This window comes from Pelmatolapia mariae, linkage group LG12 (genome assembly GCF_036321145.2).
Source record: "Pelmatolapia mariae isolate MD_Pm_ZW linkage group LG12, Pm_UMD_F_2, whole genome shotgun sequence".
Taxonomy (NCBI): Eukaryota; Metazoa; Chordata; class Actinopteri; order Cichliformes; family Cichlidae; genus Pelmatolapia; species Pelmatolapia mariae.
This window is the reverse complement of record NC_086237.1, coordinates 36,069,321-36,081,909: the sequence shown is the minus strand read 5'-3', so window position 1 is coordinate 36,081,909 and position 12,589 is coordinate 36,069,321. Positions and strand designations below refer to the sequence as shown.

At 39.3% G+C, this 12,589-nt stretch overlaps 1 protein-coding gene across 1 annotated transcript; it reads right to left on the bottom strand.

The window, feature by feature from the left end:
* Positions 1-5,634: 5,634 nt before the first annotated feature.
* LOC134638351 (nuclear factor 7, brain-like) lies at positions 5,635-7,062 on the bottom strand. Its single transcript, XM_063488861.1, has one exon. It carries the CDS (start codon positions 7,060-7,062, stop codon positions 5,635-5,637), a length of 1,428 nt encoding a protein of 475 aa, XP_063344931.1.
* Positions 7,063-12,589: the final 5,527 nt, after the last annotated feature.

The window sequence follows — 12,589 nt, the reverse complement described above, 5'->3', positions numbered from 1 at the left end:
TTATAATATATAATAATTTTAGACCTCCTTCAAGTTTTCAATCAAATCTCAGTCTGACAGATTTTGATATCAGATGTTTTTCGACTTCCATCCTCTCCAAAACTGAAATATGAGAAGAGTTTCTCAGTGAAAGTGTCTCTGTTAGTGCAGATCAGAGTCATGTCTTCAGGGTCATAGAAGGACACCTCCCCCATGTGATAGTCCAGCTGGACTCTGATCCTCTGGAGACTCTTCTTCAGTGTGAGAGGCTGACCATCACGGTTAAAGTATTTTCCATTACAATACAACAAACACCAGAATCCACAGTCGGGTGAGCCAAAAGACATCCCCTTCCTGTCAAGTGACTCTTTAGCTAAACCTACAAAATAGCTAGGATGGTCTCCCACCTCCACCTCCCAGCTGTGTTTCCCTGAGCTGAAACTCTCATAACCAAAAACAGTTATGTAGTAAGTGTTTCTCTCTGGATTATCAGGAAGCTGCTGCTTTGTGTCTCCAAGTCTCACACTGGTCAGATCATCAGACAGATAGAGACGGGGTTTGCAGTGTTTGGGTCCAGAATGACAGGACTGAAGTGGACCTTCTCCTTCATCTTCTCCCACACTCTGAAGGACAGGTTGCCCAGGTGTTTGGCCACATCTATCAGTGCTCCTGAGACCAGCTGTGGATCTGACACTGAGCTCTGGGCTCTGGCTCTGCTCTGAGTGTCTTTATAACTGCTGAGGAATGGCACGCTGTGTTTCTGCAGCTCATCTTCAACAGCAGAGATGCTGTCTGACAGAGAGGAGATCTGCTCCTCAATCATCTTCATCTCTCTGCTGATAGTCCTTCCCTTCTGCTCCTCTTCCTCCCTCAGAGCTGCCAGTCTGGACTCCTCTTCCTCTTTCAGGAACTGCTGGAGCTTGTTGAACTCTGCTCTGATCTGCCTCTCTGTGGACAACAGCTGCTTCTTCATGTGTTCCCTCATTTCATTGTATGTTTCCTCCACTTGTTTGTATTTGTTCCTCTTGTCCTGCAGAGACTTTAAGTCAGATTTCAGCTGCTCCTTCAGGTCACTGACTGCTTCTTCTACAGGAACCACTTTGTGACTCTGGTGGTGAGGAAACTCACACACAGGACACACAATTCTCTGCTCGTCCACACAGAAAAGTTTAGATTCTTTTTGGTGTTGATTGCAAGACATTTCCACCATCTTCTTTTCTTTCACTGTCTCGGATAATCGAGCTGTATTCGTCCCATCATACTTATCAGCCACTTCATTCTGATCAAAGTTGGCCAGATGGGTAAGAGAGTGCATTTGATCTTCCATGTGGTTTGAGGGTCTCCTTTTACAAATAGGACAGATTTTGTTTTTGACTTGTCCTCAAAATTGTTGCAGGCAGCTTGAACAGAATCCGTGGTTACAGATCAGAGACACAGCATCTTTGAAAATCTATGAACACAAAGTGGATTAAAGTGCATAAGAAAATAAGTCTTTTTCTGCATTTTCTCTTTTTTCAAATTAGAAACTCACCAAATCAAAATTCCTCGCAGTTTTCCTCCTACTGTCCACCAAGTAAGCACAGACTGGTAACAGACACCAAACCCTGTAATGACTACTTGGTTTCAACAGTCTCTTCAAACTTCATCTAAATCATTCATTGGTTGATTATTAACTGCATTGTGCTAGCTTTTACTACCGTTATGGAGAATGGGATCTGTCCCGAAACAACCATAAACTTACCTACTGACTCAAAACTCTCGAGAATCTTTTTTTGGGGATAAAATTATTACTTTTTTAGTTTAAGCTATTTGTGTTTTCCAAGCAAATGTCAAACATTTTTTTACATTATAAATCTCCCCTTTTATTTTGGATTGCAGCTCTTTCTTTAGATGTTGCGTCACAGTTTTTATTGTCCTCCTGTTGCAGCCTTGATGTCAACAGTTATTACCTCATGTAATGTTATAGACAAAGGAGTTCTTCATACTTCCCTGTGGTTTATGATTTTATTTTATTTTTTTTGCAATAAGTCATTGTATAGGCTCAGTTCCAAAAAAGGCCAAATTTCAATGTACAAACTTTTTCTAAACTTACATTTATTTTTAAAAACAAATATTTTTATTTTTAAAACAGCTTTTAAAGTTGGAGGTTTTTGCATCTTTTGCCTCCAAATATGAAAAAAATGGAAGTGTTTCTTTAAATGCAGGTCTGAGCCCTGTTTTCAATTGATATTTGTCCTTTTGTGTTCACAGACACATCAAACTGGAGCCAGGCTTCTCAGTTTTTTCCCATCTGACATATGAAGTGAGAGTTTAAAGAAACAGCAGCTCCAACCGAACAAATGTTTAAGGATTACTAAAGTAATGTTAGTACTGAATCATTATAACAGACATCCATCTAGATTCTAGATGGTTAATCAGAAGAAAATCACTTATCATTAAAAAAATAAAAGATTAAAAAAAATAAAGGTTGGTTAGCTTCCACTTGGATTTAACCCCACCAGCATGGACCTCTCTGTATGGTGTTTGCATATTCTCCATGTCCAGAGTCTCTCGTCCCATAACAGCTCAGTCCCCACCATCCGCCCACCATCCGCCCACCCCCACATGGATAAATGGAAGAAAACGGATGGATGTTGTGAGCTTTTAAAAACCACAGAAAACAAATATTTGTGAAAGTCAGATTTTATTACACTTTTTCTAATCTGTTGGATTCCATTGCTAACTCCAGTATTAGTACTCATTAACTGATTACACTTAAATGTAACCTGATGCCTTTCAGTGCAGGTGTGGCTGAAGAGCCCTACATTTTTTTAATTATTAATAGAAAACTGATATAGAGCTTGAGCACTGTTCATCAGATACATTACATTTCCATGTTTGTTTCCACCAACTCTAGATTTGCCCAAAACTTTTAAAGAGAAACACAAAAACATCATAAAAACATTTATTGACTGAGAAAATCAGCGATCACTGATTCTCTTTTTTCAAATGAAACCTTGCCTTGAACTCTCTGCTAAGGAAACACAGTTCAGTAACAGATGCCAAGCCCTGCATTGGTTTCAAAATACTCTACTTGATACTCAGATTTCATCTGGATTTTTTTTATCAGTTAGTTATTAACTGGATTCTGCTATCTTATATCCTTTAGGCAGAACAGGATGCAGCTGAAACATGTATCATGGACTTCAAACCCTGGAGATTTTGCTTGACTATCATTTGATCAAATTATTTTTACTTCATAAGCCATTTGTGTTTTTCAAGCTCACTGTCAAACATGAGCTTCATTTATGTCATAAATCTCCTCTTTGACTTTGGTTTATGGTTCTTTCTTTGGACTTTGCTTCACAGCTTTTATTGTCCTCCTGCAGCTTTGATCTCAACATGCATTACATTGTTTATTGTAAGAGGACCAGGGATTTCTCATGTACTTCACTGTGGTTTATGACTTTATTTTGATTCATTTTTTACAATAAATGTTTGTATGGTGGTGGCGATTTTACTACATTGCTGTTTGTTCATGTCTGTACAGTAGTACAGAAATGTAGTAGCAGCTTAATAGCCTCCTGACTAAAATGTGAGGAGTAAATATTAAAATCCCCCAAACAACCTCAAGCTCTTTATTAGTTTATGCAAGACTATATTGTGAAAATCAGGACAAATATTGTTTACATTAAAGACTTTTTGTTGAAATTCATTTTGTGGATTTATTTTACAAATTTGGAGAATGAAAAAAATACATTAAATATTTAGCATCTCATTTTATTCTTTGTGGTTATGAGGATCATTATTTTGCATGCTGTTCTATGGGTTTCTTATGTACATAGCTGAGAGGAGATGAGACGCATTCGCTGCTGTTTCACTGACCCTGCATGTTAATGCTGCGCAACATGTAGCTGCACAATAACTTTGGTGTCAGATCAAACAGACAAGCCAGTCAGTCAAGTTTTTTTAAGCTTGGAATAAAAAAAAAAAACAGCTTCCATTCAGATGAAATGGCACAAATACCTTTAATGAATCCCACAAAACAAAAAAGATTTTGATTGTACTAACAAAACCAAATAAATATATACAGAATGCAGTACAGCCAGTACTGATATATGTATTAAACTGACAACAGATGAATTAGTATTTGGTCCATTTACACAGTATCACATTATATTGTATTTAAAATTGTAAAAAAATATTTTCCATAACTGAATGATTTGACAGTGAGCTCTGAATAACTAACCTGACCAAAACATCAGCAGCAAAAGTCCAGAGCTCCAGGGCTACAACAGTTAACTCACCTATAAGCTGTCTTGAAATGAGCCCCCCTTTATGTTACAGCTGGCTTGAAATTGAATTGAACTGAATTATTTTAATTTAGCCACATTGGAGGGTTTTCGTGCATGAATGATCTGTTTAAGGTCATCACAAACCAGCTCGATCTGATTTATATCTGCACTCTGACTAAGACACTCCAAAACCTTCCTTTTATGCATTTATTTATTTATTATTTGCATCATTTAAAGGTGGACTTGCTTGTTTTGTATCCTCCTGCATAATGCAATTGAACTTAAATTTCAGAGCACTGATGGCCGGACATTTTCCTTCAGGATTCTGAATTTCCAGGATTTAAATAATAGATAGCTAAATTCATGGTTTCACTAATTACAGCAAGTTGTCCAGATCCTGAAGCAGAAAAGTACCCTCTATCCCTCTATGACTCTTAATATGATGTATGTTTTAGGAAATGCCGTTAGTTTTATGGCAGATACAAAGGAATGCGAACCTTCCAAGAAGTTCAACTTTTATCTCATCAGTCAACAGAATATTTTCTTAAAAACACACAGCAAGATGCATTTTGGGAAATGTGAGATGAGCTTTTGTGTTTGTTTTGGTCAGCAGTAGTTTTCACTTTGGAAGTCTCCTATAGATGCCATTTCTTATTGTTGAATCATGAACTCTGATATTAACTGAGGTAAGTGAAGTCTGCAATTCTTTGTTCAGGATTCTTTTGTGACCTCCTGGAGTAATTTTGGTAGGCTGGCCACGACTGGGAAAGTTCACCACTGTTGTAAGTTTTCTCCATTTGTGGATATTGGCTCACAGCGTGGCTCAATGGGGTCCCAAGGTCTCATAATTGGCTTTAGAACTCCTTCCAGACTGACAGATGTCAGTGAGTTTGTTTCTCATCTCTTCTTGAGGTTCTTTATATTGTGGCATGAAGTTTAAGGAAAGGAGATTTTGTTTCCGTGAATGAATGTTTAGAATATGTCATATAGACATTATTCTACATGTATACACATGGTAAAGAAATAACAGATGAACCATTAAATCAATGTTAATGGTTGGTTCATTCTTCATAATAGATTGTATTTATTTTAATCAAAAGTATCAATAAATGTTAAATGTCAGAAACAGAACAAAGTAAGATGAAGGTTTTCAACAGCTTTCTTCTTCCTGAAATCAATTTGTTTAAACTTGATATTTCCCTTCTTGGAAAAAGAAGAATTACATTCATGATTTGCGGCATTATCCTATCCTTTTTGAAAATCTTGTTTACATTTTTTTTTAAAAATCTAAGCAACATTTAACAATATTTTACAAAATAAACAGACATAATAATTGCCACAAATTAAATATCAAACCAAAACAGAAATACTTCCCTCAACTTTACAATGAAATGTTAGTTGGACAGATTTTGATATCAGAGGTTTTGGCGTCTCCTGCCACACCAATATTAAAATATGGGAAGAGTTTCTCAGTGAAAGTGTCTCTGTGAGTGCAGATCAGAGTCATGTCTTCAGGGTCATAAAAGGACACCTCCTCCCTGTCATAGTCCAGCTGGACTCTGATCCTCTGGAGACTCTTCTTCACTTGTAGAGGCTGACCATCACCATTAGTGTATTCTCCACTGTGATGTGTTAAACACCAGAATCCACATGTTGGTGAAACAAATGACTCATTTTTGTCAACTGACTCTTTAACTAAACCCACAATCCACAAAGGATGGTCTCCCACCTCCACCACCCAGCTGTGTTTCCCTGAGCTGAAGCCCTCAGATCCAAAAACACTGACATAATTAGAGTATCTCTCTGGATTATCAGGAAGATGTTGCTTTGTGTCTCGACGTCTCACACTGGTCAGATCATCAGACAGATAGAGACAGGGGTTTGCAGTGTTTGGGTCCAGAATGACAGGACTGAAGTGGACCTTCTCCTTCATCTTCTCCCACACTCTGAAGGACAGGTTGCCCAGGTGTTTGGCCACATCTATCAGTGCTCCTGAGACCAGCTGTGGATCTGACACTGAGCTCTGGGCTCTGGCTCTGCTCTGAGTGTCTTTATAACTGCCGAGGAATGGCACGTTGTGTTTCTGCAGCTCATCTTCAACAGCACAGATGCTGTCTGACAGAGAGGAGATCTGCTCCTCAATCATCTTCATCTCTCTGCTGATAGTCCTCCCCTTCTGCTCCTCTTCCTCCCTCAGAGCTGCCAGTCTGGACTCCTCTTCCTCTTTCAGGAACTGCTGGAGCTTGTTGAACTCTGCTCTGATCTGCCTCTCTATGGACAACAGCTGCTTCTTCATGTGTTCACTCATTTCATTGTATGTTTCCTCCACTTGTTTGTATTTGTTCCTCTTGTCCTGCAGAGACTTTAAGTCAGATTTCAGCTGCTCCTTCAGGTCACTGACTGCTTCTTCTACAGGAACCACTTTGTGACTCTGGTGGAGAGAAAACTCACACACAGGACACACAGCTCTATCTTCATCCTCACAGTACCAGTAAGGGACGTCTGGATGTTTATCACACACCACCTCCTCCTCTTCCTCCTTTTCTCTTAGTGACTCAAGTGGGCTCTCACTCTGCCTCTTAGCAAAGAAGTCAGCAAGTTCTTTGAGAGAAACGTTTATTGATGTTTGATCCTTTGAAGATTTTCTTTTACAAATGGGACAGTTTTTGATTTTAGTTTGTTCCCAGAATTTCTGCAGGCAGCTTGAACAGAAGCTATGGCTGCAGCTCAGAGACACAGGATCTCTGAAAGTCTCTGAACACACATGGCAGCTCAGGAAATTTTCTACGACTGCAAGTTTCTCAGCCATTTCCACTGATTTTCAGATATTTTAGTTTAGTTTATAACAAAACTCACCAAAACAAAGTCCTTTTCAGTTATAATCCAGTCACTGTCAGTTTGTCAGTTCAGATCCCAGCATTCAAATGTGTCTCCGTTGTGATAAAGAACTAAGTTTCATTTCCTCTGTAATGGGTGGAACCGATAGCAATGAACATTTGGCTCAGTCCCCACTAGATGTTGCTATTTCTGTGTTATAGATGTTAAAGGAAAATTCCATGCTAAAGAAGAACCATGTGAAACCATGTGGTGAAATTTTACAGTTTTTTCTGATTGCTTAAGCACATTTTTTGTAACTATTGGCTATTTTTGCAAAACTCTACACACAAATAAGAAAACCTGTCACCCAATTATCAAAACATTGTAGTTCTCTTGCAAAAGCGAACACAGCTAGATTAACTCTTCACACCTTCGTAAAAATGGTGTTTTCGTATCAAACAGTACACACAAGCCATCATCTACTAAGCACACAATGCGCCAACTGCACACTGATGGTATGAATACAAAACACATCTGGCTTTTGCTTTCTCTGTGTACAGATGTCAATTTGAGGTCACACTTTTGTCATAGTGTCATGTAAACATACAAGGATCCAAACTTCAAGTATTGGTGTTCATTCACACTCATCAAAACCAAGACAAAGTCAGAACACAAAATAGGAATTTCACAAAAAAAAGGAAAAACAAAGACAATCAGCCTACATCATGTCGTCTTTCTGGGTCCGGCCACAAAATTTCGTCCACATCGCATGCGATATCCTCCAGTCCAAGGCACCGGGGAAAATATCGCCTTGAATGCCGTATCCAGGCCTGACATGATGCCTGGTCAATATCTCCACATGCCTCCTCCATTGCCTGTAAAAGGGCTACCTGTTGATGAGGATGACGGTCGTACACTTCCCAGCGCCAGGCAGAGAAGAACTCCTCGATGGGATTTAAGAATGGAGAGTATGGAGGGAGGTTGAGTGCCATGAAGGATGGGTGGTCTGTAAACCAGTTGCGGACCAAAGCAGCCCTATGGAAACTAACATTGTCCCATATGATGACATATCGGGTCTGCTCTGGTCTCTGAACAGTGAGCATGTCATGCAAGGTGTCCAGGAATGCAATAATGTGTGCAGTGTTGTATGGGCCTATGGTTGCATGATGGTGAACAACACCATTTTGGCTTATAGCTGCACACATGGTTATGTTACCACCACGTTGTCCTGGGACATTGATGATGGCACGGTGTCCAATAATGTTCCTGCCACGTCTCCTGGTTTTACTGAGATTAAAACCGGCCTCATCCACAAAAAGTAGCTCATGTCCCATTGCATCTGCTTCTAGTTCCATCACTCTCTGGACAAGACAAAACAAATGCAACACATCAGGCCCATGCACAGCACTACAGTATGCACTTCCAAATTCAGAACCAATGACACTAGCTTACCTGCACATAGTCATATCGCAGTTGCTTTACACGTTCTGTGTTTCTCTCGAAAGGAACTCTGTAAATTTGCTTCATTCTTATTCTGTGGCGCGCAAGTACACGACTTAGTGCAGAAATGCTTGCACTGTGTACATTTTGAAAGATGGTGTCATTATCAATTATGCGCTGCTGTATTTCGCGCAGTCTTATTGCATTATTGGCAATCACCATGTTCACTATATGGGTCTCTTGCTCTGGAGTGAACATTCTGCCTCTGCCCCCAACAGCTGGACGTCTAGCAATTCTGTGAAGTAACAATTTCAGTATTTTTGCATGTATGGTACTGTTGTGTTTCTCATTAGAGTATGGCAGTGCTACAAAGTACTTACCGATTCTCATTTCGAAATGTCCTAATGATGCTTGCCACAGTGTAGCGGCTCAGTTTAGGCTGAACCCGTTGGCCAGCTTCCCTCAGGGTCATCCCATGGTTGATGACATGGTCCACTATTGTAGCTCTGATGTCATCAGTTATTCTGTTTCTTACCCTTCCTCTTTCCCCTCCTCGTCCTCTTCTTGCTCCTCCACGTCCTCTTCCTCCAACTTTTTCACCTCCACATCCTCTTCCTCCAACTTCTTCACCTCCACGTCCTCTTCCTCCAACTTCTTCACCTCCACGTCCTCTCCCTTGGCCTCCTCTGATTCTCACTCTTCTCACTCTTGCTGCTCCTTCCATTGCACTCCACATAGACAGCTTACCTGTGGCCTGTTTATAGTGCTTAGGCTGATTGCAAAGTGGACTGATTATCTAAGACAGTTTTCACATGTGAAAGTGTGCCAGACAGTTGGCAAAATAGTGTTAATGATAGCCATACATGTGTATAATTTTGCTAGGAGTGTGTTGGAAATTTGGTAATTGAATGTAAGCAGTGAGTTGTGTTTAAAGTTCTGCAAAAAGAGTGTTGTGCAGTGAATTGTGCCTACAGTTTTGCAAAGTGTGTGTTACAAAATGGCAAACTGAGTGCAAAGCAGTGTTTGTGCTTTTAGTTTTGCAATCTCAGTGAGTGGTTTTGCTAAAAGTATTAATAGTTTTAGAAATTGTGCTATAAGAATCACAGTTAGGGTTTAATCATTCAGTAAAAACTGTAAGTGTGACTATATAAATTATGCTGCGAGTTTGGCACACTGTCACATGTGAAAACTTTTTTAGATAATTAGTTCACTTTGCAATCAGCCTAAGCACTACAATACAGGTAAGCTCTGTGTGTGGAGTACAATGGAGGGAGCAGGAAGAGTGAGAAGTAGAGGAGGCCGAGGAAGAGGACGTGGAGGTGAAGAAGTAGGATGAAGAAGACGACAAGGACAAGGAGGAGCAAGAGGAGGGCAAGGTGGGGGGAGAGGAAGGGTAAGAAGAGTAAGAAAGAGAATTGCTGATGACATCAGAGCTACAATAGTGGACCATGTAATCAACCATGGAGTGACCCTGAGGGAAGCTGGCCAACGGGTTCAGCCTAACTTGAGCCGCTACACTGTAGCAAGCATCATAAGGACATTTTGAAATGAGAATCGGTTAGTACAGTCACTTTGCACTAAGATTTGTAGCACTGCCATATGCCAATGAGAAACACAACAATACCATAGATGTAAAAATACTGAAATTGTTACTTTACAGAATTGCTAGACAACCAGATGCTGGGGGCAGAGGAAGCATGTTCACTGCAGACCAAGAAACCCATATAGTCAATATGGTGATTGCAAATAATCCTATACTTGGAAATAAACACTTGTGTTTGTTTTGATGTGTGTGAATAAACACCAGTACTTGAAGTTTGGATCCCTCTATGCTTACGGATCTATGACAAAAGTATGAGCTCAAACTGACATGGCCTACCTTGTGCACAGAGAAAGCAAAAGTCAGATGTGTTTTTTATTCATACCATCAGTGTGTAGTTGGTGCATTGTGTGCTTATTAATATGATGGCTTGTGCTAACTGTTGGATACGAAAATACCATTTTTACAAAGGTGTGGAGAGTTAAGCAAGGGTTATTCGCTTTTACAAGAAAACTACAATGTTTTGCTGATTAGGTGAAGAGTTTTCTTATTTGTGTGTAGTGTTTTGCAAAAATAGCCAATAGTTACAAAAAATGTGCTTAAGCCATCAGAAAAAACTGTAATTGCTTGTAAACCAAAAATCAAACAAACAACAACAAATCATATGAATTACATCTTCTTTTTTATGCATAATATGTCTCTGTTGTAAAAATATATTTAGAACATAGCATTGAATTTAATCATGTAATGTGTTAGAAAAACTTTTTTTGTGTGTGTGTAACCTGTATCTTTAAATTGTTTAGATGTTCCTTTAGTTTACATGAGTCTGACCCATGAATTACACAGCATCACAGCATCACAGCTTTCACCAGCTCTTTGACAGATTTGTGACATCAGAGGTTTTTTACATCACTAACCTGAGTTCTTCTACTCTTTTTTTCAGCTTCAGATGGTCTCCGTTTGTAAGACCTACGTTATCAGAGGCACTTCAACGAGTGAATGAGCTTCAGCAAGGGTGCAGTTACTGAAAGGGATGGTGAGTCTTTGTGTCAGTGAGTCATCTACTAATTAGAGAGTCAGCAGTTCAATCCTGTCTCCTCCTCCTGCAAGATACTGAACCCTGATTTTACCCTGATGACTGTGTGAGTGTGTGTGCATGTTAGGATAAAAGTGCACAGGCATAGAGTGTGAATGGGTAAGTGAGGCTTGTAGTAAAAATACTTAAAATGTGCAAATATAATACAAAGTATCATGTAAGTACCAGTCCATTTACAAAGTAAAGCACAATCACACACTGGTGGCAGATTGATGCTTCTAATGTAGCTACACAATTACTTAAGTGTCAAACCAAACAGACAATCCAGTCAGAGACATCAGCAGTTCATCAGTATAAAGAAGAACCAGTTTCCATTCAGATTATTGATCAGGGCTGCACAGTTAGGACTGAAATGGCACGGATGTCATTTAACATAATAGATCAGGAATCTATATGATTGATTGTACAGCCCTGCATTAGTGTAGTGGTATGTATAAGTCTCTATTGTAGCACTGTGTTGTTTGGCAGATATTACCCAAAATCTGTGGCTGTAACTGCAGCCATCACAATAGGAAACAATCATGTGCAACCATGCAGCTGCACTGCTTTTTAAAGTTGAGCTGCATGTGAGGATAGAAAGAACAGACACAGAAACCACAGCCTCAAGAATGAACAATAAATTGACCTTCCCATAGAGATTAATAAAGTTCTATTCTATTCTATTCTATTCTACATCAGTGACCTTCATGTAAGGGAAAGATGTGTCCGGGAGAGAAGCCAGCACCACTGAGTCAGATCAAAAATGATCACAATCAGATTATCCCCCCTGTCCCTTAAACTTATGTCCTGTTTCTACACGGACTGATCTGCTGCTCAGTGTCCATCGCTCCCTCCTTTTAAATCCTGTTTAGCAGTTTGAATTCAGATGTGTCAGTCTGAGGGTGAACACAATCTAAATAAATCTAAATAGAACCAGGTTGAAGGCTTTTTACTGAAATTTAAAATAATTAATTGTTGTCTGAAAGTAATATTGACATGAAGGGTATATGGATTCCCAAGAGCTGGAGTGGGGAACCTTTTTTTCTTTGCCAAGGTCTTTAATCTTGAAAACTGCATGACACACTGGCAGGCAGAAAAAACAGTTCGGTGAAAATATCAATTCTGGGGATCTGGAACACGGAAAGTAGAATATCTAAACAAATGGAACCAGCTAACCTCAAACACCGGTTATTCTTTGCGTATCTCCTGTGTTTTTTCACCACTGGTTTGTAAACACGTACAGAAAGACATTACTATGACATCCACTTCAAACTGGCCTACACAATGATGCTATGATACATGATATTGAGACACACAATTCTAATCTCATATGACATTCTTAGCAACTTTACAGCAAATAGGACAAAGCACACATTTATTACATTTTATCTTTTTTATTATCAATTTTTATTTTCTTTTGTTTAGTGGTTTGGTGCTGTTTCTCAACTCAAAATGTCCTATTGT

Excerpts from the sequence above, each read along its gene's own strand:
- LOC134638351 (XM_063488861.1), bottom strand. The coding sequence starts at position 7,062 with ATGGCTGAGAAACTTGCAGTCGTAGAAAATTTCCTGAGCTGCCATGTG.